This window comes from Phyllostomus discolor, chromosome 4 (assembly GCF_004126475.2).
Source record: "Phyllostomus discolor isolate MPI-MPIP mPhyDis1 chromosome 4, mPhyDis1.pri.v3, whole genome shotgun sequence".
Lineage (NCBI taxonomy): Eukaryota > Metazoa > Chordata > Mammalia > Chiroptera > Phyllostomidae > Phyllostomus > Phyllostomus discolor.
The window spans coordinates 209,428,172-209,451,442 of record NC_040906.2 but is presented as its reverse complement, the minus strand read 5'-3'; the positions used below and the strand labels follow the sequence as shown (position 1 = coordinate 209,451,442).

The 23,271-nt window shown below is 63.1% G+C and overlaps 1 protein-coding gene across 1 annotated transcript in view; it reads left to right on the top strand.

Moving 5' to 3' along the window:
• The window catches only part of WDR27 (WD repeat domain 27), a 48,468-nt gene that overhangs the window by 8,666 nt on the left and 16,531 nt on the right, over window positions 1-23,271 (top strand). The window contains exons 9-23 of the mRNA XM_036024994.1: window positions 811-914; window positions 1,863-1,924; window positions 2,225-2,346; window positions 2,790-2,872; window positions 2,980-3,058; window positions 4,044-4,121; window positions 4,319-4,416; window positions 5,507-5,596; window positions 8,869-8,990; window positions 10,032-10,165; window positions 11,610-11,707; window positions 12,916-13,037; window positions 15,664-15,761; window positions 16,333-16,435; window positions 19,571-19,669. Of these exons, the coding sequence (XP_035880887.1) occupies window positions 811-914; window positions 1,863-1,924; window positions 2,225-2,346; window positions 2,790-2,872; window positions 2,980-3,058; window positions 4,044-4,121; window positions 4,319-4,416; window positions 5,507-5,596; window positions 8,869-8,990; window positions 10,032-10,165; window positions 11,610-11,707; window positions 12,916-13,037; window positions 15,664-15,761; window positions 16,333-16,435; window positions 19,571-19,669 (1,492 nt within the window). The remainder of the gene's footprint in view (window positions 1-810; window positions 915-1,862; window positions 1,925-2,224; window positions 2,347-2,789; window positions 2,873-2,979; window positions 3,059-4,043; window positions 4,122-4,318; window positions 4,417-5,506; window positions 5,597-8,868; window positions 8,991-10,031; window positions 10,166-11,609; window positions 11,708-12,915; window positions 13,038-15,663; window positions 15,762-16,332; window positions 16,436-19,570; window positions 19,670-23,271) is intronic.

Below are 23,271 nucleotides of genomic sequence, written 5' to 3'. Positions count from 1 at the left end.
CTTGAAGCTGGCCGCTTGGTCGGTCGTTGTACACGTACTTAATGACAGAGGTGGGGCCGTTGCAATTCTGCTCGTAAAATCCAGGCGGAGCCTGCCCTCTGCCCTCTGCCCTCTGCAGTCGAGTGCCCTGCTGCCCCGGGGGGTGGTGGTCCCCCCACCCCCCGCCCGTCTGTCACGTGCAGAGCCGCCTCCCTCGAGCACGGCAGCACCAAGCTCCTCCCGGGGCCCCCGCTGTGTGCCGTCCTGCAGAGGCCGTGGCTGCAGCTCTCGTGACCTCAGAAGCAATGAAAAGGTCGCAGATCAGAGTTGAGAGGGGACCAGGTTATGACGTTTTGGGTTCCTTGTCTTCACTAGAGACTAGGTTCCTAAGAAATTCCAAACGGTTTTATTTTTTATCCTTATTTCTTTAAAAGACTTTATTTATTTTTAAAGAGAGGGGAAATGAAGGGGAAAGAGAGGGAGAGAAACATCAGTGTGTGGTTGCCTCTCACATGGCCCCCACTGGGGACCTGGGCCCCAACCCAGGCCTGTGCCCTGACTGGGAATCAAACTGGCGACCTTTGGGTTTGCAGGCAGGCACTTAACCACTGATCCACACCAGCCGGGGCCCCAAACAGGGTTAACAGGCCTGGTTGTGGGAATTACAGATCGTAGGTGGCAGGAGCCAGCTGCCTGCCACGGCCCGTGCAGGCCCTCTCGGCCTGCATGGTTGCGCTTGGAGCCACGGAGCGCTGGGGGAGGTGCGGGGACCCCGAGGCACGGAGCTGCACTAAGGTCGGCCCGGCGTTCCTGTCTCTCTCCCTCCAGCAGTCTCCCCGCTGTGAATGCCCGCGGCCTGTGGGTCGGCAGCTCCACGGGCTCTTTCGTGCTGAACTTGGTGAACTTTGAACTGGAGGCCGTGTTGCTCTACGAGGGTGAGATCCAGGTTCCGGCTCCCTCCAGCGCACCTCTCAGGCGGGTCCCGTCGGGGTTTCCCGGCTGCTCTGGGGGAGCCGGTGTCAGGGCCGAACGGCTGTCCTTTGGGTGTGGGGGCCAGGTGAGCGGCACACTCGCGACAGCCTCCTCCTCTCGGGCGGTGGGCGCTGCGGAGGCCCGGGGACCGGCGTCTGGTTCTGCCGGGGCCTGTGGTGCTGCTCCCTGTTCTCCGGCCCACTGCGCCCTCTCCCCGGCGTCCTGGCTGCGTGGGACGGCCCTGGCCCTTGGCCCTCGCCTGCCTGTCTGTCCCAAGGCTCCCCCCCGGACGTCCGTGCCTGCCCTGCGCAGACTGCCTCACAGGGGGTCCCCCTGGGCCTGTGCTGGCTGAGCTGTGGCGCCCTTCCCTCCAGTCCCGCCCCGCCCCCACGGTCTGTGCACCTGGCAGGAGGGGTCAGGACACCCCTCCTCCCTGTCAGCAAGGGCCCTGTTGGGAGGGCACCTGCCGGGACTTCCCTCCACCCCGCCCTTCCACTTCACCCCCCCTGCTGGAATTCCGAGCCCCCTTCTCCTCCTGGCTCCACAGAGACGAGCCCTGCTGCCTCGGGGCCCTGGGGCTGGGGACCAGGTGGACGCTGAGCACGGCCCAGCCCACAGCCCCCCCCCCCCCCCCCAGGGGACGCCACTCCTCCCTCTGGGCCCTGCCTCCCCCTCCTCCCGCCTCCCCCTCCTCCCGCCTCTGCCCGTCCCCCGCTCACCTGTGTGTGTGCATGTGTGTGTGCATGCGTGTGCGTGTGCGCGTGTTCGCGTGTGGCGGCCCAGCCGGCGGGCCCCATCCTGTCCCTGCGGCGTCGGGAGCTCGCTGGGCAGACGTGTTGCTGCGTGATCAGATGAGTTCCCCTTCTCGCCTTCTAAACGCTGCTGCTTTGTTTTTCCTGCTGAAAATCAAGATTTCAGGCACCTCAGCATCCAGGTTGCTGGATCCTGTGCCGTGACGAGCAGCGACGATAAGGTCGGTCCTCCCCACGCAGCACCCGGGGTCTGTGGGGGGGTGCGTCCGTCTGTCCATCCGTCCGTCCGTCCGTCCACGGGAACCGTGCTCACGTCTCCGCCCGAGCGACGCGGGCTCGGTGCCGAGGTCTGTGTGCGGAAGGCGTGGGGGTCGCGGGGCCGAGCCGACGGCCCTGACGGTCAGGCCCCGGAGCCCTCGGTGCCGGACGCACGCCTGCTGCCGGCAGAGCTGCGTGTGCGGGAGTCGGGCCTGGTGTTCTCGACCGGGTCGCAGTTACCTGCCTCTTCCCGGCCTTCGCAGGCCTTCTGCTTGCTCACCTCCATGTTTGGGGGTGAGGCCGCGCTGCTGGAGGTCGACCTGGCCGCTCTCGTGAGGTCTCAGCAGCGCCCCCTCCTGACAACGCCTCTCTCAGTGCTGCCCAGGTGGGTCTGCAGGTGGGCCTCTCCAGGTGGGTCTCTCCAGGTGGGCCTGCCCAGGTGGCTCTGCGCAGGTGGGGGCTGGGTGTGTCCGGGTGCCAGCTGGCAGCATCTGGAGTAAAGTGGTGAGCTCCCGGCTGCACTGCCCTCGTCTGGAAGAACTCACTGCGTGTCCATCCTGTCTAACACCAGGGGCGCGGGTCACGTCTGTGCGGGACACACTGCGCTCCAGGGCGGAACGCAGGGGGCAGGGCAGCAGCCCCTCCGCTGACACGCGGCTTTGGTTCTCGGGAAGACGAGCGGATGCTTGGCAGCTGCCCCCCAAACGCTGCGCGTCCCCCCCACCCCGACCCCCCTGTGCACTCCCCCCTGCACCGTGCTCGCGGCGCGAGTGGTCCAGACGGCTCTGGCGGGTGCGCCCGCCCCCTGCAGCGTCCCGTTTGTTTCAGCTCCTGTGTCTCGCCGACCTCCCCTCTGTGCTTCGGGGTCGCTGCGGAGAGACGGGCCAGGCCGGGCGGCCACAAACGCGCTGGTCAGTGTGGTGCTCTCCGGGATGCGGGAGGGAGCACAGACCTGCTCCCGAGGTCTCCCAGGTCGGTGGGAGACACCCGCCCCTCTGACCCCGTGTCCCCACCGCAGCTGCCCGGGGCGCCGTGCGGGACCAGCCCCTGGTGTTCCACAGCTCCGTCCGGTCGTCCGGCTACGCGGCCGCCCCGCAGTGAGTGTCCGTGGGCTCCAAGCGTTTGTAGGGACGGGACGTGCACCCTGCGACTCCCGGGGCTCAAATGCCCGGAGTGTGCCCTGTGGGTGCCTCCGCCCTCCCGGGGACGGGAGGCGGGCACCAGCAGCAGCTAGGGGGGGCCTGGCCCGGAGGGTCCCAGTCGCGGAGCAGCAGCAGCTTCTTCAGGAAGTGTTTGCTGAGAGCACCTGCGGTCAGCCCTCCGGCCGTGGCCTTGCGAGGTGGATGTCGCTCCCAGACCACGGCCCCGCGCTGTCGCTCTGTCGCTCTGTTGCTCAGCAGTGCAGCCCTGCGCCCAGAGGGGGCTGCCTGAGGGGGAGCGGGCCGGGGTGGGGCTGGGACCAGACGCAGTGCCTGCAGAGAGCTGCAGGTCCGGCCGCCCGGTGGCCCCGTGGGTCTCAGGAGCAGGAGGCAGACCCGCCGCCTCCCTGCTGCCGCCTCGGACCTGAGCCTGCGTCTGCTCTCCACGGGCTCCGACACGCACGGCCCCGACATGGCCCCGCTACTGGGAAGCCTGGGGGGGGTGTCCTGCAGTCAGTGGGCAGGCCGGGTGCTGGGCGCCCTGTGGCCAACCGTCCCCGCTGACCTCATGCCTTCCTTGCACCCCTGAGCGTCCCCTGGTCTCCCCATCACCCCTCCTGTCCCGGGCGCTCCCTGGGGGCCGCAGGGTGGGGCTCGTACAGAGCCCCCCGGCCTCACCCCTGCTCTTTGGCCGGACCGCTGGCTGGGTGGCCGGCACTTCATGTGCGGGAAAGCAGCACCGGGTTTGCTCCCCGGGGTTCCCAGACCCCGGTCCCCTCCCCTCCCGGCCCGACCGGCCCGACCGGCAGTGTCGGTGAGTGACCGGGAGGTGTGGTTTGCCGTGGACGTGGGTGCCAGCGGTGCTTTCGCTTGGACCTGCGTTTCCGCGGATCTCCTAAGCAGCCCCGAGCCCGTCTGAGCCCCACGTGCGGTTTTCCCACAGCGCCGCCGCGTTCTCACCGAAGACCGCCGTCAAGGGCGACCGGGGCAGGTCCTCAGGGCGCAGGAACACACACCAGCGGTACGGACCCCTCACACATCCTTGATAATTTGCACTGAAATCACCAGCATTGGGGCACCGAGGGACTCAAGTGTATTGTGAAGAGCCATCTCGTCGCTCTGGGAGCGGCACTGTGCAGACATCCGAGTCTGACGGGGTGAAACCCCCCCCGACCGTGGACCCTCTCTCTGTCTCTGCGTTCGCCCGCCCCCCTCCAGCGAGGAGTACCCTTCAGAGAAGTCCGTGCCGACCACCCTCCGCAAGCAGCTCGCCGTCCCCCAGGGCCCGGCCGCCGTGTGCTGCGTCCAGTTCTCAGGTACGGCGTCCAGGGGGGCACCGCTGCTGCTGGACTTCACTGACGCTCGGTGGCCCGAGGCTGCGCGGCACGGCCTGTGTTTAGGCAGACTAGGTGGGGGTCCGGACTCTCCCCTCGCCCGTGCGTCCGTGGGGCTGGGGCGGAGCCGGGCCGTGACCCTGGGCTCAGGGTGCAGGCTCCCAGGTCTGTGCCCCTGGTCCCCGAGTCCCCGCGCCCCCTCCCCTTCTCCTCTGGCCTGCGGGCGGCCTGGCAGGACGGCTCCCAGGGAGGAGGGGCCGGCTGAACAGATGGTGCCCTGCCCTGGATGCCGGTCACCAGGTCCCGGGGCGGGCAAAGCAGAACGCACAGGTGATGCCGCAGGCGTCCCGGCCGCGCGGCTGCTGCTCCCGCAGCCATCTGTCCCCGGGGCACCCAGACGCCTGTGTCAGATGTGCGTCCCGGCCTCCGGCTCCGGCTGTCTGCACCGGGTGGGAGCGGCGAGGGGGCAGCTCCACGGCCCGCGTGGGTCTGGAGCATGCACCTGCCAGGCCTGTCTCGTGGGTCCGGCCGGTGGAAGGAGGGCTGGGCCGCCACCCTGGAGGGTTTTCGGGACTGGTGGCTGTGCTGCATTCCCTGCTGGTCATGCAGGTCCAGCCAGAGGCGTTTTGAAGTGACCCTGGGACGTCAGGCCTGTGGCCTCACCAGCACACTAGACGTCCCCGTGACGTTCCACGTGCTCCTTGCTCAGCGAGTGGCTGTGTGGGCCGGGGCCCTCACGTCTGGAGGCGTATTCCTGTCTCCTCTAGGGGAAAAGTCTGGACGGAGCTGCTTCGGCAGAGGTGCCGCTGGAAAGTCTGCCGGCGGGACGCTGGGTGGGCGCCCAGGCCTCGGGGTGCTGCCACCCTGCTGTGCACCCTGGCTCCCGGGAGGAAGCCACGTGGCCCGCAGCGCCGGGGCCGTGCAGGCGAGGGAGGCTGGGGCCCGCTCCTCTCGGGAGTTGCGGCTTCCCGAGGCGGCGCCAGGCGGTGCCCCAGGCGTTCTGCACCCCTCCTCCTGCAGGCGCGCCTCCCGGGGGCCGCGGTCTGAGGGCCTCTCTCGTTTTCTCGAGCAGGAGACGGGCGGCGGCTGGCCTGTGGCCTGGCCAACCACGTGTTGCTGGTCTTCGGTGTCGATCTCACCGGGACACCTGCTGTTTTCTCAGGTAAGCCGTGTCCAGACCTCGGTGAACGAGCATTGGCTGGCCGGTCTCCCTTTGGCCCTGGTTGTTCGTGGCTGCAGGCCAGCTTTGCCTCCTTGAAGCGAGCGCAGAGCAGAGTCAAGGCCGGAGTTGGGGCTGAGGCGGGGGTTTAACGAGCCACACTCCACGGAGCTCTGCTGCCCCGAGAGGGCGTCCCCTGTGAGCCGGGAGCTGCGGCCGGCGGCCGGCGCCCCTGCTGGGCCTGCGGGGGCGGGTCGGGTATGAGGCTGAGTCTGGGGCCACACTGTGGGCACGCTGTGGTGGCAGGCGGGGAAGGCCGGGCTGGGCCTTCTGACTGCGGGGGGGGGGGGGGGGGCAGCTGGGTGCTGAACTGGAGCTCCCTGTGGAGCGCCCGGCCCACGGGGGCACAGCAGCGAGTTCCAGGGCGGCCAGTGACGATTGTGTCCAACTTGGTGAGGGAGTCCAGGTTTCCGCTCGGAAGGGAGATGCCCCCGCCCAGCACCACCGTCGGCGGCGCCCCCCCCCCCCCCCCCCAGGGACAAGGGCCGGGACACGCTCCATGAAAGCCCCACGGAAGGTGGAGGACGCACGGAACACCCGTCTTTGGGAAAGGAGGGCGTTCCGCTCGGGCCGCCTTGCTTCCTGACCGAGAAGCGAGGCTCTGCCTCATCCCCCGCCTGCACTCCTCCGGGGCTGGGCCCCTCCAGGGACCGGCCCTGGGTGGGGGGCTCGGGGCAGGCCTGGGGCCCGCCCACCCTGTCTGTAGGGCTGGTCACTTGTCAGGGGCAGCAGGGAGACACGCCATGACTTCCTGTCGGTGTCCCTGGGCCAGGCGCCCTTGCCCGCTCTGTGCTCTGTGCTCTGTGTGTGTGTGTGTGTGGGGGGGGGCTCAGAGTGGCCTGACCACTGTGCCAGGAAACGGAGCCGCTCACACTGCCAGTATGTCAGTACGTGCAGGCCCTGCAGCCCAACAGCTGGGCCTCCGTCCCCTGGGATGAGAGGGTGGCTGCATGGGGGCCCCTCGGCAGTGCTGGCAGTGGCGGCAGTGGTCAAGGAGCCCCCGACACACGGCCCAGTGCAAGGTCACGCTGCCCTTCCCGGCGACTGGTCAGCTAAGCAGCAGAGGTGATGGCACTCCCAGAAGTGCCCACCAGAGGGCAGCAAAGCCACTCAGATGGCCGCTGGTTCGCTGCCGGGCCCAGTTCTGGGACCGGCCCTCCTGGATCCGCCAGCTGTGTGGTTCTTCTGGTTCCCCGACACGCGTGGCCAGGGGACTGGGGGGCTCATCGCGTCCTCAGCAAACAATCGAGTGTGACTCCCCTGTGGCAGCAGCAGGGGCCAGGGCTCGTGCGGAGACCTGGGGAGGGCAGGGCGCTCACAGCCACGGGGGCTTATGCTGCACGGCTTCCCTCGCAGAGTGCGGGTTGCGGGCCCCTCGGGCGGCGCTGCCAGTGTGCCCCGTCCCCGGGCGGTGCGGGCGGCAGGGTGCCTGCTGCTCCCTCGGGCCTCGGTTGGTTTCTCTGTGATGGGGGCGCGCCCTGCACCCACGGTGGCCGGGCCCAGGCCTGTTCGCTCGACCGGCCTGACCTCCCAGCCGCCCGGTGTCCTCAGACACGACTGGCCGACGTGGTGACCATGGGCGTAAGGGCCACAGCGTCCAAGGGACCCGCTGCCTGGTCCTGGAGCCTCCTCGGGCGCTCCGGTGGGACCGGGGAGCCCGTCTCCCGTCCTCTCCAGACCCCTTCGTCTGCTCCGAGTTCCCGTGTGTTCGGGGTGCCGGGGGTGGGGGCTGTGAGATCGGCATCTGAGGTGTCGGAGCCCCCAGGGCGGCACCGTGAGGCCGGCCCTGTGGCCAGAGCTCCGTGGGGTTTCCCGACAGTCGGGTCTCGTGTGAGCACGCTCAGTGGCCCCGTGATGCTTCCCTTCAGCGTCCAAGGAAAACAGCTCCTCAGAGTGCGCTCTCGGGGCCCGCAGGCTCCTGTGCGTTGTGTCGGGTTCTTCCTCGGTTTCAGTTTTTTGTTGTTCCGCTACAGTCGTCCCCATTTCCCCATCACTCCCGCCCACCCCGCTCCCACATTCGGTTCCCCCCACCCCTTGTCCTCGTCCCTGGGCACTTGTCCACGTGCCTGGACTCGACCCTTCCCCTTCTTTGCTCTGTTGCCCCCCACCCCTCCCTTCTTGTACCGTCAGTCTTTCCGTGGTTCCACGTCTCTGGTTCTGTTTTGCTTGTTTGTTTGTTTGTTGATTGGGCTCCACTTACCGGTGAGACCACATGGTATCTGTCCCTCACCGCCTGGCTTGTTTCACTCAGCTCCATCCACGCTGTCACAGAGGGCAGGAGCGCCTTCATTCTTTCTGCTGCATAGAATTCCATTGTGTAAATGTACCACAGTTTTTTGATCCACTCATTCACTGATGGGCACCTAGGTAGCTTCCAGCACTTGGCTGTTGTAAGTTGTGCTGCTAAGAACATTGGGGTGCATAGGTTCTTTTGGACTGGTGTTTCATGGTTCTTAGGATATAATCCCAGCAGTGGAATTGCTGGGTCAAAAGGCAGATCCATTGTTAGTTTTCTGAGGAAACTCCATGCTGCTTCCCACAGTGGCTGCCCCAGTCTGCAGTCCCACCAGCAGTGCTCTAGGGTCCCCTTTTCTCCACAGCCCCTCCAACACTTGTTGTTTGTTGATGTGTTGATGATGGCCATTCTCACCAGTATGAGGTGGCATCTCATTGTGGTTCTAATTTGCGTCTCTCTGGTGGCTAGCGATGCTGAGCATCTTTTCATGTGTCTCTGGGCCCTCCGTGTGTCCTCCTTGGAGAAGTGTCTGTTCAGGTCGTTTGCCCCTTTTTTAATTGGGCTGTTTGTCTACCTTGAGTGGACTGATGTGGGTTCTTCATGTATTTTGGAGATCAAACCCTTGTCCAAGGTTTTATTGGCAAATGTGTTTTCCCATACGGTTGGTTCCCTTTTCATTTTAATCTGTTTTCTTCAGCCGTGTGGAAGCTTTTTGTTTTGATGAAGTCCCGTTTGTTTATTCTTTCCTTTACCAAAAAACTACTTGACCTAATGAGTGAACATAAGGTTCTTTTAAAACCTGTTCTCAGACGCACACAATTTTGAACTTTGTATTTTAAAAAACATGAATTTTGGGAACACGTTCTTCAGAAACCACCTAAAGCTTCACAATGAAGTTGCCGTCCCCGTGGTCTGTGGTTCCACGGGCGTCACGCTGACCGTGACCCCGGCCCCCTCCCTCCCGTGTGTCCCCCGCCAGGTCACGACGGGGCCGTGAGCACCCTGGACTGGAGCCACGATGGCCGATGGCTGCTGTCCGCCTCCCAGGACGGGACGCTGAGGCTGTGGTCGGCACGCAGCAGGGAGGCCGTCCTGTGTCTGGTAACCGAGCCGACCTCTGGGGCCCCGCCTGTGCCTGTGAGGCAGCTGGGCGGTCACCGCCCCGGGGGCCAACCTCGCCCCTCGGCGAGGGGGCGAGGAAACAGGGCCGACCAGCCGTGTGCTTCAAGGCACTGACAGTTAGTGACAGGAGCGTTTCTAAGGGCACGTGTGTGAATGCACACACATGCATGGTGGACCCGTGTGCATGACACACATGTGCACACACGCCTGCAGTTAGACACATGTTACGTTTGCTGTGGACTCAAGATGGCAAAACCGAGCACTAACCCGCGGGCACGTGTTACACGTCAGAGGGAATGGGGGCCCGGGGCGTGCCGTCGGGAGGAAGCACCTTCGGGGAGAAAACGAGCCGTTCTGGGGCATTGGTGGAGGCTGCTGGGTGGCAGACGGTGTGGGGGGGCCCTCGGGGACAGGAAGCGACGGGGTGGGCAAGGGGACGGGCCCTGGGCCCTGATGTGTCACCTCACCAGCCAGCGCATTGCCGACTTTCAAGGACTCGAGTACATTTTCTTGTGTGTGTGTGTGTGTGTGTGTGTGTGTGAGTCTCGCTGTGAGGCGGGGCCGGACACCAGGAGAGCTAACCCGGGAGGGCTCGGGCTCGGGCGGAGGAGGCGTGTGCCCAGGGGTCAGCGCCCAGGGGTCAGCGCCCAGGGGTCAGCGCCCCACGTGCGGGCTGTGCCAGGCGAGTGCAGACACCTCGCACCCGCTGTTCGAAGCCCGTTTAAGATTTTGGCTTTAGCAGAATCCTCGACAGTGACACTCTTTGCTGCCGAGTTTTAAGTCTTTCCCACTGGTTTCTGATGGCCACCCTCCCCACACTGGCGACGGACGGGAAGGTTTGACCCCATAAGCTCGTGCAGAAGGACTCGGGGAGCAGCAGCAGCAGCGGGGAGCTGAGACGTTGGCGCCTGTGGTGGGGCCCGTGCTCGGGGCTCGGGCGGACGCTCCCCACTGAGAGCAGAGGTGTCTCCACGGCGCTGCGGGCGTCACGCGGTGGTGACCGCACCGTGCGCTCCGCAGGGCCGGGCCGTGTTGGCGCAGCCCGTGCGCGCCGCCCAGTTCTACTACCTCGACGCCTTCCTGCTGCTGTCCGCGGGCCCCGAGCTGCTGCTGCTCAAGTACCGCGTGGACACGCGCAAGGACGAGATGAACAGGTCGGTGGCCGGCCCCCCGGGCTCTTCCCTCTGTAGTGACAGAAGCTGTGCTTCGTCCTACGTCACGGGTGAGGGTGTGCCCGGGTGACCCTGGGGCTGCAGAGAGCTCAGCCGGTGTCTTCTCCCAGCAGGCGGCCGTACCTGCGTCCCCAGACGTGCTCCCCCGGCTGGGTGTCCCCGGGCCTGTGTGTCACTCTCGGACCTCTAGTACCCCCAAGTCCCGGCCTCAGCTGGGCGTGGCCACTAATCCCCGAGCCCTTGGGCTCCCATTGCAGGGCCTTCACCTGGTGGCCACAGGCTGGAACACCTGTCGCCAGGCTCCTGTTCCCTCAGGTGGCGGTGGGACTGGCGGCCTGGGTCTGCACCTGCCCCGCCCTGTGACGGCAGACCCCTCCCCCACAGGGCCCGCACCCCAGCCCCCAGCCCTGGGCCACTCTTGCTGTCGGGTCGAAATGAGTGCAGCTGCTGTGGACTGACGGCGTGACATAAACCGCTCCCCTCCCCACCCCGGCCCTCAGAGCTGTTTTATCTTCACGGCTGCAGCCCGCCCCTCGCGGATCCTGCCCGCTGCCCAGGGTTTCCGCCACACGCCCTCTCACGCCCTCTCACATGACCCGTTCTCTCTCCAAGGTGCCTTCCCCCGCCTCTGTGGTCCGCAGGGCTCGGCAGCCCCCGTCACCAACTGCTCTCTGCCTGGGTGGCCGTCCTGCTGTCCCTGGACTCTGTCCTCACACCTGGGACGTCGCCCACTTTGTCCCTGGCATCTCCGTGGGGCGGTGCTCTCTGAGCTGCCCCTTCTGGTCCCTGTACGCAGGAGTCCTGTCCTGTCCTGCACCCGTGTCACCCCAGGAGCACCCACCGGGGGACCCGGACCCCACGCAGCACTGACCCGCCTGTGGAAGGTGGGGTCGGTGGCCTGGCTCGTCCTCATGGAGCCCCCAGTGCCTTGGCCCCTCACCCGCCTGTGCCCTGACCACTGGCTTAGCCCCGTGCTTCCCCGATCTCCCGCCCTCTGGACACCTGGCCCAGCCCGGTGCCGCCCTCCCAGCACTGCTGACCGGTGCCTGCGCTCTGCACGGTCATCGTTGGGGCTCAGACCACACGCTTATCAAGCCTTTAGGAAACGTGAGGAAAGCATGTTTGGACGGCAATACAAACCCTTTTTTAGCGACTGGATGTCTCATTACGTATACAGAATTACTTTAGAACTAGGAGAAAAGCGTGCTTTCTCATAGACAGCAGTGCGTTATTTTTGGCTACATACACAACGTTTCTTTCATGACGTTTTGCAAAGTAAGGTCAAGGTAGCTCATGTTTGCTCAGCGTTGGAAGACATGACTATTAGGTGAGGTGAAAACCTGTTTGATTTGGGTGATTCGTAGGTAGGACGCCTCGTTGCCGTGGAGGCGAGCAGAGCCGCTGGTTACCTTCGCCTTCTCCCCAGGTACAAACAGCGGAGCGGATGCAGCCCGGTCTTCAGGCTCCCCATGGCGGGCGCCGCGGAGATCACCTGCCTGTCCGCCGTCAACGAGTTCTACTCCCGTATCCTTCCTCCCTGAGCTCCGGGCCGTGGCCGGCACGGGGGCTGGCACGGGGGCTGGCGCGGGGCACGCAGACTCTAGATAACGGCGCAGGTGCAGCTCAACAGCGCAAAGCGCTGCACAGGGGAAAACCACCGGTGTGGCAGAGCGGCTCACCTGCTGCTTCTCCTCGGTGGGGGTGGAGCGGTGGGTAGAAACTGCTGCGTGCGCGGCTAAGTCAAGCCACGCCCACTGCGCACGCCGGGCGAAAGGTCACATTGCCCCGCCCCCCACGTGGGGGCCGCAGGGCTCACAGCAGCCGCAGTCTAAGGGATGTCAGGCTGAGCCCGAACCTGTGACGCCCTGAGGTGTTATGGCCAACAGCACACCTTTTAATGAGAAAGCTTTGATTTAAATGTACTTAAAAGCAAAAATCACAACCTCTGGGACTTTATTTTATAATATTTTAATTTATCAAAGCCCCGATTCAGATTCTTTTGAAGAGTTCTGTTGCTGAAGTTTCATAAGGACGGGTGTAAGGTGTTAGAAGGTTCTAGTGTATTCTACGAGATGTTGTCTGTATTCTAGAACCTTTGCTAAAAGCAGCACAACACCACGGCCGGGCAGAGCCTGTGGTTCCGTCCGGCAGCCGTGGAGGCGGCTCTGCCTGCTCGGGGGGCGGCGGCTGCGGCTCAGCGTCTCGGCCGGCATCGGTCTGCCGTGCACACTTCTTGGGGTTTTCGTGCATTTTTTCTGCCACGTACACTGGTCAGCATTCTCAGCTAAACACGGGCAGTTGGGTAGTTCTGGGGGCGACGTGACCCTGAGTTCGTACACCGTCCTCGTGCACCAGTTCCCTGCCGTCGGTCACGCTCCCTGGCGACGTGTCCCCTGCTCACCTGCGCAGCCTGGGCCCCGCGGGCTCTGCTGGCGTTCATCTCGGGGGAGTCTCCCGAGCCCAGCGCCTGCGCCTCCGCCTGCCGTGCTGCCCCCCGCCCCCCTCTGACCTCGCTCAGCTGTTAGGGGAGCTCCTGGACTTCTACCTCAAGATCTGCTGCACCCCGGCGTGTCCCCCTTGTCCTCCGAAGCCCCCCAAGCTCCATCGGCACCTGGAGACGAGGGGCCGGTGTGGGGCGGGGCCGTAGACCGCACCTGTCCCCGTCGCCCCCCGGGCGGCGTTCCCTCACCGTGTACACAGGGCTCGCGAGCGCTCCCTAACAAGACCCGCAGACCTGGTGCTGGCCGCCGGCCGGAACAGGGCCGTGGAAGTCTTCGACCTCAACGCCGGCCGCAGTGCTGCCATGGTCGCGGGAGCCCACACACGGCCCGTGCACCAGATCTGCCAGAACAAGGTGAGTGCTCCACGCTGCGTGTCGTGTGTGACGTGTCGCGCTGGCGCGACTCCGCCGCGGCGCTCTGAGCCTGCCGCTGCGCCGGGGGCGGAGTCTCGTGGATCGTTGCGTCGTCCCCAGCCTTGGCGTTTGACGTGCGCAGAGTTTCACGTCGCGGTGGAGGCTGAGTTTCGTATGCTGGTCTTGGGTTAGTTTAAGGCCCGATTTTGACCTCGTTTAAGTCTCACCGAGGGCACAGGTGTCCCCGCACAGAGGGCCCGAGGGACGGCCACACCGAGTCTCGGCTGCGGAGCAGCCTTCGTGCGCCCACGGCTTCTGGGTTTCGGGTGTGGCAGCTCCGCTTGTCAGAGAAATGGTTTACAAACACCCCGCGGAGGGCCCGGGGCTCAGGACGGGAGACGAGCGTGTGGGCGAGTCCCGTCTCACGGTGCAGTCTGAGGGGGCCCTGTTCCTCGGAGCGGCCGTCTGTCCCTCTGTCCATCTGGAGGCCGCGGGGTGAACCTGTGTGTGGAGCGAACACAGCTGCAGGTGCGACTTCCCGCACGTCTGGAACGGCTCTCCGGATCGAAGGCTGCCCCCCCCCCCCCCCCCCCCCCCCCCGCCCAGGGCCGGCAGGGGCCATGTCAGGGTGCAAGGGCACAGTGTTCAAAGTCAAGTCTTGCTGTGCGGGTGCAGAGACTCTCATCCGCGGTTTGAGTGCGGTGTTCCCTGTCCCTGGACGCTGCTGCTCGGTCACAGGTGTGAGCGGGAAGGAAAGCGCCGGGTCGAGGCCTCACAGTTCCTGCCGCCCCTCTGGGCGAGCGGGCCAGGGGGCAGGAGGGGGTGGGGGCGGGGGTGGGCAGCATGGGGCTGTGGGAGGGGCCCCTGCAGGTGGCAGTTTGCTCCCCAGGGGCCTCTGTGGTGTCAGATGGGGGTCTTTGAAGGCGTCTGTCTTGACTCCATCAGTGTCCCCTCAGTGTCTGATTGATTAGGACATTTCAGATTAGGACACGGGAGAGTTTTCCCAGTTCGTATGCGGAAAACATCAGCCTGGAGAGAGGCGTTGAGGAGACCATCACCTTGCTCCCTGCTCTCGGGCAGAACCGCCGCACGAGCACAGACAGAGGGACCGGAAGCCCCGCGCAGCAGGCCCTCGGGTGCACACAGCCGTCCCTGTGCTGTGTGCTGTGACTTCTGCGCGAGGCTGAGGCTGAGACGGCGACGCCAGGCCTGCGGCACTGGTCGGGCAGCTCGGCCTGCCAGGGCGGCCTCCGAGTTTTCATCCATGCCTCCGGGCCCCCCTGGGGTCTGTCTGCTTTGGTCCCTCCACCTTCCTTCTGGTCATTTTCCTGGGTGGACGCTGGTCCGCCAGCATCTCCCTGCAAAGACCCATTTATGTTGCTCTTGCTCGTCCTGTTCTTTGCGTCCTTCTGGGGTTTGCTGGGAAGCCGGTGAGACTCAGACGCCTCTGACCCTGTGCACTGCCGCCCTCTGTCGGTGGCCCGCCCTCCGGCACCTCTGGGAGGCGCTGTCACCGCTCCGACCCCACCCACCCGCCTGTCCGTGGAACTAGGGCCGAGTCTGTTCCTTTTGTGCTCAGAGCCTTGCACGCGCCCCGTGCCCAGGAGACTGGCTCCGGTGTTTGCTGACTCTGTGCTTGCTTGTGCTCGGCCTCAGGGGATACCGCCGGTCCCGCTGGCCCTGCTGTGGAGCCGGAGGCCCCGCTGATGTGGGGCGTGTGTGTGCTGCTGCCCACCTGGGGGTGGGCGTGGAGCGGTGTGCACTGCACAGGTGTGACGGGAGGAAGGGGAGGGGCTGTCTGACGGGACGGGGGGAGGGGGCGGGGCTGTCTGACGGGAGGGGGGGGGGCGGGAAGGGGCGGGGCTGTCTGACGGGACGGGGGGAGGGGGGGAAGGGGCGGGGCTGTCTGACGCAGAGGTAGGACTCAACGTGCGTGTGCGTTGTTGTTGGGTTTGTCTGAGCCTGCACTTCCGGTCACGGAGGAGCCCAACTGTGGGCCTGGGTGCAGCGTGCGCACAAGGGCCCGCGGACAGACTTCGTTGCGTCTGCCCGGGTGTTCCGGGCATTCTCCACGTGGAAGGAAGGAGATCCTCGCGAACCGTGAGACAGTTCGGTTTCCGAGCCCATGGCGGTGTGGACGTGGTGCAGTCAGTGTCCTGGTGGCCGCAGCTGCAGCCTGGGGGGCGGTGGGCCCGCGCAGCCGGGGCAGTCGGGGCCATGCCCTCGGGGTTGGCGCCAGGAGGCACATTTGGCCTCTCACCCGGGTGGTCACGGGGGTCTCGGGGCCCGGTCGTACGTCGGCAGACTGACGGCTGGATCGTGACCTGTCTTCGACCGTCAGCCGTGGAGACCGACGGCTCAGTCCTGCGGTCTCCCCCGGGTGTGTCTTTACTCCCGTCTCTGCTCCTCGGAGCGGGGGGCGTTGGCGAGTCTCGGGGTGGGACGCCCCGTCAGCAGCTGTCCCCGTGGGAGGGGGTTGGGAGTCCAGTTACGAAACTGGTGGAAAGGAGAAGGAAGTGTCCCCTCGCTTCGCTCTCCAGACCCAGCCGTGCGGCGGCCGCAGCCGGCGGGCGAGCGTGAGCGGGTCGGCACACACGCCGCCGTCCTGTCCTTTGCTTCCTCGCAGGGATCGCCCTTTGCGACCCAGCAGCCGCAGGCGTACAACCTCTTCGCCACGACAGCCGTGGGTGACGGGGTCCGGCTGTGGGACCTGAGGACCCTGAGGTGAGGCCCGCCCTGCCCGGCGGGTGGCAGCCAGGGTGGGGGCGGGGCACGCGTTGCCGTGGGCCGCAGGAGCACGGAGCTCTCACGGCCACAGGCGCGTCTGGCTGCCTCCCCAGACGTGACGAGGCTGGGCGAGCGGCTCACGCGGGCCCACGGGAGAAGGGTCTGCCGCACGCGCGGCGGGGCCCACCTTTTCACCACAAACACCTTACGCAGCACTTTATACGGAGTTGGCTGTGCAGCTTAACCTGCCTGGATAGAATGTAGCACCGCCCAAAAGTTTTTGAATCACTGATTTAAATAATTTATGATTTTAAAAGGTTAGTTTATGTTTTTTAACAATGTGTTTATCACTTAATAGTCTTCACATATAAAGCGTTCACTTGGATCTCTGAGAATTACGATTCTGGAAATCCTTTAATTTCAAAGATCCTTGCCAAGGGTTCAATATCCTCACATAGAAAAACGATCTTATTGGTGTGTCCATTTTTCGGAAGAAAAGCTGCGGGTCAGTATTTTTATCCTGAATTGTGTTAAAAATGAAGAAATCGTTTCATTTTATTTCCTGTAGGTGCGAGCGCCGATTCGAAGGCCACCCCAGCCGCTGCTACCCGTGTGGCCTGGCCTTCAGCCCGTGTGGGCGGCTCCTGGCCAGCGGGGCCGAGGACCGACACGTAGGTGCTCCTCACTGCCCCCAGGGGCCCAGCCTCGCTCCAGGGGGCGGGGGGGCCAGGGGTCTTTGGGGGCGTGCACGTTGGCTGAGACGGGATCGTGAGTCGCGAGACCCCAGCGGTGTCTTACCGACAGCGACGTGCGCGATGAGAGGCCGCAGGGGTGTGTTGAGCGAAGCGCAGAACCCCCAGCCCCACCCGCCCCTTCGTCTCTCTCTCCTGCATTTTCCGCTGCAGGAGCTGCTTGCCGAGTGTCACACACGTGCCGTGCTTTCTCTGCCTCACCAGGTAGCGGCACTCGTAATGAAGTAACGCGTACCTTCCGATAGGCCGGGAACAGACACTGACTCAGAGAGCCATTTGTCGTGTAAACCATAAAGACTCGCAGAAAGTTCCAAGAGTTCAAGGAAATCATAACGTTTATTTGGAAATAATCACCGTACAATTTGAGTCACATTTACTTTCTGAAATACTCAGTTTAACTGGTGAGAATCGAATGTAAGAATATTGAAAACTGTTTTAGGAAACTCTCAAATAGGAAAAGTTACTCGAAATTTTTCTAGCTCGTAATGATCTGTGCTCCGTTGCCATCTCTGTCACCTGCTGGGCCGGCGCTGGAGCTCATCTCTGCCTGAGGCGGTGCAGGTGCTCTTGGAGGAAGCGGTGTATTCTCAAGATTGACTACCTGCAGCTAATTAATGGTTTGCCAATTTATTAAAGCAACCTAAAATATTAAAATAAGTAGCATTTATTTGACAATATGAACTATTCGCCACCATCTTGGATATACTTTTTAAAAATTTTGCTATTATTATTATTCTTTTTGCGATTTTTGAATAAAAACTGTGCCAACATCACCACTACCATGAACAGCAACAAACTTGTGGAATTTTTGGTTTTTCCTTTAATTTGTTTCTCTGTATCCAGTCATGTACCCATGTATTCAAATTGCCTTTTGTAACATCTTATTACGTACAGTAACTTCCTGGTTTTCAGGCAGAATACAAAACCCTCGTTCGCTCAGACACACCTGTATGTTACCCAGGAAACCCCGAGACGGCCTGAGTGTGGGCTTGTTCTCTCAGAAGCCAAGCGCAAGCCCGCTGTGCACACTGGATCTCCTTGAAATTTGGGGTCCCTGTGTTTTAATTCAGCATGTGTGAGTGCAGCTTGGAAATATAACGACTGAGCTCAGGAGTGGGAAGGCCCACAGACACCGGCAGCAGGAAGACGGGCAACGAAGCTGGCGTGAGAAGACGGAGGTGTGCAGTGCACTCGAAGGCCCAACGTGTTGCCAGTGGTCACGAGGGGCATCTGGGGACCGCGGCGGCGGTCTGCACGGAACGTGTCTTCCTCCGAACCCGCGTGCCCCTCACGACAGAGTGTCAGAGCATGTGAAGCCAAAGAATCGCACTGCAGTCTGAGACGAGAGAAATGCCCTCGGTTGCAGCAGAAGATTTCACCAGCGGCTGGGAGGCCAGTCACGGCCGACCACGCTGCCTTTCTGCCCCACACTGCCTGCTGGTTCTGCAGCGTGACGCCACAGAATGCAAACACGCACGTGCTGTGTGCCCCAGGGACACCGTCCCAGTGTGCCCTGGCGTGCCTGTCTGACTTCGTCTGTGTCCTCCCGCGTGTCCTGTTTCTAGTCCACTCTAGTCCACAGTGCCGTAGGAGCTCCGTGTGGGGCCACCCTTTTCATAATACAAGATGAGGATGAACCAAAAAACGTCTTGCAGACGATGAGACCACACCAGAGAAGTGTGCCTTCCATTCCGATGAAGCCCCACAGTATAGTTGCATGTGAGCTGAGCTAAGTTAAGAAAACACAGACTTTAACAGAGCAGCCGAAGCAGAAACACGAGAGCTTGGAAGTGAAATTGCTGGACAACAGTGTGTGAGATGAAAACAGACAAATTTAGGAAAGCGAGAGAAAACACTTTTCAAAGCTCAAGACCAAGTTTGAGTGAAGGCAGTAGAAAGTACGCACGGCAGGGCGCACAGTGAGGGGAAAAAATAGATGAATAAATCTAGTCTGAGCCCAGGCTGGTGTGGCTCAGTGGACTGAGCGCCAGCCTGTGAACCAAAGGGTCGCCAGTTCAATTCCTAGTCAGGGCACATGCCAGGGTTGTCGGCCAGGTCTCCAGTAGGGGGCACATGAGAGGCAACCACACAGTGATGTTTCTCCCTGTCTCTCCATCCCTTCCCCCTCTCTAAAAATAAATAAAATCTTTTAAAAAAATAAATAAACAAAACACAAAGCCCAGCAACTGTTGGTGCACTGGGCCCCTCTCACAACCCGCATTCAGGGAGCAGATGCACTGAGCCGCCTGCCCGCACTGTTCCTGCCGCTGAGCCCTTAGAGAGCAGTCCCTGGAATCCTGTTTCAGCCAATAGGACTGGGGCTTTCCCCATCCAATCGGAGCTACCCAGCTATATCACCATTAGCATCATCACTGACCAATCAGAGTGGCTCCATGCTGACCAATGAGGACAGTGCCTTTTGGGCCAATCAAACTGAGGATTTGGCATCCTCATTTGCATGAGGACAGACCAATCAGGGGCCAGGGGCGGGGTTCCTGTGCATATATACAGGGAGTGGTCCCTTGCCTTGTGGGAGCACGCTTTCCTTTCTCACTGATACCTGGGGTTTGCGTGTTCCTGGCTGAGCTGAAGAAACCCGAGCGGAGCTGTGTAGCCAGGTGGGGGCTGAGCTGCGACACCTGGGCTGTGGCAGAACCGTGCAGCCTCACAACTGAGCTGTCCGAGCTGACTCAAGCTTTCTTCGCTGCATCCCAAGCTGGGGAATGCTTGGCAGTGAGTTGGTGCCAATGACCAGCGGTCGAGAGGCTGGAGTATAAGATTTTACTCCTTTCTTAAAATTAATCATCAGACGTGAGCAAATGTTTAAAATTGCTCACAGTATGGTGGAGGCTTGCGATAGGGTAATGAGTATAATACAGATTTGTTAACGTGAAAATCTGGAGGGAAAAGAAGCACCTTGTTTGTAAACCTAAATGTAAACCTCGGCTACGTGAGGTGCCGCTGTGGCAGTTCACGGGCACCCAGCAGACTCGGTCTCTGTGTGACGGGGCTGTTGACTCCCAACACGGGATGCCTGCTGGTTCTGTCTTCCAGGCGTACGTGTACGAGATGGGCTCCAGCACCTTCTCCCACCGGCTGTCAGGACACACGGACACCGTCACCACGGTGGCCTTCAGCCCGTCCATCCCCCAGGTATGGCCTTCCTGCGTGCCTGCGGGTGTTACCTCCTACCTGTTGGTCGTTGTTTGGGTGAGCCTTTCAGCATTTAAGATTCGTGTGAGTTTCCATTGTGTGCGTGGACACAAACGCAGGAAATGGACCTTCTGGGGGGAAAGAAAAGTCTCGAGGGCTTTCTCTGACAGAGTGTGTCGCTCCGTGCCGATGCACACCTGCTCAGCTGCAGCCAGGGGACTGCGGGGTGTCCGGGAGCGGACAGGCGGCACCAGCGCTAGTTGGCGCCGAGGGACGGATGCCGGACGACGAGCGCAGAGTCAGGACAGGATTTTGCAAATTCTCGTGGGAAGGATTTGGAGGGAGAAGGAGCACAAGTTCACAGGAACTTTCACTTGAGAAGAAGCGAAGAGAACGTGAATGGGCCGCAAGCCGGTCCTGCCGACGGTGAGTGGTCTCGCGTCAGAGCTCGGAGGAAGACTCTGTGCAGAGGATGTAAGACGTGTTACACGGTGAGGACCTGGGCGTCTCGGTTCCACTCTGTCCCCGTGAGTCCGGAGCTGCGGGCCAGAGAAGGCCGTCATCGATGTCTGCCTGCCACTGCGAGTGCGTCAGGTTCCTCGGGGAGACCAGGACGCCGATGTGTTGACTGGGGTGGCCTCTGGGCTCCGGCAGGGTCTCTGTGGAGGGAAGGGCTGCCTCCGTGTCCGTGTGCCGGGATGACCGGAGAAGGGGTGCGGGTCTCCGAGTGAGACGAGTCCCTCCCTTGCGGAGAAGAAACCCCGGCTGGGTGGGACGTGCGCCCGTAGAGCTGCCGGGGGTGCGGCCCTATGTGGGTCCTGTTCCGCCGCACCCCAGTACTGAGGCTGCTGCTCACCGGGGAAGGTCCACGCCGTGCATGGAGGGGCCCGTCCGATGGTCGGAGAGTGTGTGTGATCTGTGTCTAGTGTCTGGGGGAGGGCCCGGCGTGGACAAGACGTGACGACCCCCCTCAAAATATTAGACGAACACCGCACATCAGGATCTCACGGTGCTGGTGTGAGGGCCACAGGCAACGTTCCAGAAACCGGGAGAGGCCAGTCAGGGCCACACCTGGGCCAGCAGCCCCAGCAGAGTCCTCCCTGGGGGCTGCAGGCGGGTGGTTGGGCGGTGTGGGACTCCCTGTCTGCACTGGGACCTCCAAGGGTTGCTCGGCGTCGGGCTGCTGTTCGGGCCCTGCTTGTGGAGCCCTGAGACCTCCCTGGGGAGGGGGACGGAGCTGATCCCCCGCAGTGCCCGGTGCGGCAGCGGGACAAGCGGGCCTGGGGGCTGCAGAGCAGCAGGGGTCCCAGCAGTGACTCCCCGCGGACTCTGCCCCCTGCCCCACAGGCTGCGCCTGCCCCGGGACCTGCCGGCAGGGCTCTGGCCGCTCTGCTGCTGGGCCCAGGGAGCTGGGACTCTCCCCTGGGGCCCTTCCCCCGTCTGTCCACCCCTGGCGGCACAGAGAACTCCTTTATGTTCTCCTTCTGAGGTGTGTTCAGGGGTCACACAACCAGGGCACCTTGAGAACTTGGAAAATATGATATTTTTCTCATGGTCAGGGTTTTAAATTTTAAAATACAGGGAAAAACCCATTTTGGTTAAACTAAGTCCTTAAAAATCACGTTAACGGGAGGAGATTGCTGCCACCACGTCTATTTGAGCAGTTTTCCCTGAGTTTCCGTCTTGCTGCTGAATACGCTGTGACCACTCACACCTGACACTTTGCGTGGAAAAGAGCCTGGGAGAGCTGGCCAGGCTTCGTCCAGTCCGGGCCCCGAGCACCTGACGTACCCAGGGTCAGCGCTGCTGACAGACACCCGCTCCTCTCAGCCCTGCGCACACCCACCGCTGCCCACGGTGGCTGGGGGGCGAGGGGTGGTGTTGGTTGCCACTGTCTTGGCCCCGTTCGTCTTGTGTTTCGTGGACTCAGTGTCCTCCATCTTGGAGTCTGTGACTCTCCCCACGGGCTGCGCCCTGGACCGCAGGAGGCTGGGTGGCCAGCGCCCGCTCTGCTGAGACTGCAGGGATCGCCGGGCCCTCTGCGGCATTTGCTGTGTCCCCACGAGCTCCCTCACTGTGCACCCGTCGCCTGTGGCCTCTGTCCTCCTCTGGCATCACCCGGCGGCCTGGTGAGCTGAGACCCTCATGTCACAAGTGAGGGTCTGTGGCCCGCCCGCCTGCGCGCCCTCCCATCAGCCTCCTGCCCAGCTGCCAGCCGCCTCCGAGGAGGCGCTGTCCACGTGGCCTCCGTGATTTCCGTGAGCCTCGGTTCCAGCCACGGTCACTGACTGACACACCTGGTCCCTTCTCACACGATTGCTTGACAGTGAAGGGAAGTGCTTCAAGAGACGGCTGGTGTAATTCCGGTCGCCCCATGCGATGTGTCAGCTCGGGGGACGCGGCTCCCACGCCCCAGCGAGCTCGCCCCGGGCCTCGGTGAACAAGCAGTGAAGAGACCTGCTCCGCCCGCTCGACTGTGATTGTCACTGCGGCCCTTGGCGTGCGGTGCTGAAGTGTTGGCAATAGTGCTAAATCGTCATTTGAGCAGAAACTCGAGTGAGAAGTGGGCCGGGCTCGGGGGGGGGGGGGGGGCGGGTCAGAGGGAAGGAGACCTGCTTCTCTGCGCCGCCCCTCGCCCCCGGGGGTGCCTGGGCTCCTTCGCACTCGGAGAACTTCCAAAAGGTGCTTGACTGTGAGAAAACGTGTGTGTCCTCTGCGGAGGCTGGACGGGGATGTGGGCCGCGTGGATGAAGCGGAGCAGGACCGCAGGAGGTGACGCGAGTGCCGCTGACCGGCCCCGGACTTGCACTTCCCGCGCCTTCCTGACAGCGCGTGGGACTGTCGTCCTCCTTCCTGGCAAACAGGGAAAGGCAGGGACTGGACCGGGCCCCTTGGGCTGCGGCTGTACTCCTGCTGGGCGGCCAGGGGTCTCCACGGCAGCTCACGCGCCGTCCCTGTGACAGCCCCCCCCGTGCTGCCTGCGGCACGCGTGCAGCTGCGTGTGCTGCAGCGCTGGAGTCGTGGCCACAGAAGATGGTTCGTGTTCTCTGTAATGGCCGTTGAGCTAACTTCTGGCGCGGGGAAGGGATTTGTTCCGGATGCCTGGCAGGGCCTCCGGCCCCGCACGCTGCAGTCACGGCAGAGGAATGTGGCGGTTGGCGGTGACTGTGTTCTGCTCGGCTGCTTTGCAAGTGATTTACAAGCTCAGCTTGAGAAAGTCGTGTCGAAATCAGCTTGCTCTCCGCACACGTGTCCCATCGGTCCAGGGTTGCACAACGCCGGGAGGGCGTGCATCGCGGACACGGCCGCTGGCTGTCAGCTCGAGGGCGGGCCGTGGGCAGGGACAGCCGGGGAGCGCGGCGGAGAGCCACATAGCACCGTCCCCGGGAGAGCCACGCGGGCTCTGCCGCGTCTCCTCGGCGGTTGCCGAGTGGAATCTCAAACGCGGTGACTCACTGCAGCGAGCCTGGTCCAAAGCTCGCCTCTCTCACTGACTCCCCAAAGGGAAGCTGGAGGCGAGCTAGAAAGTGGATCACACTTCTGACTTAACGAGCGCGGTTTGGCCACGAGAAAAAGTCTCTGTCTCGGCACAAGCTGTCGAA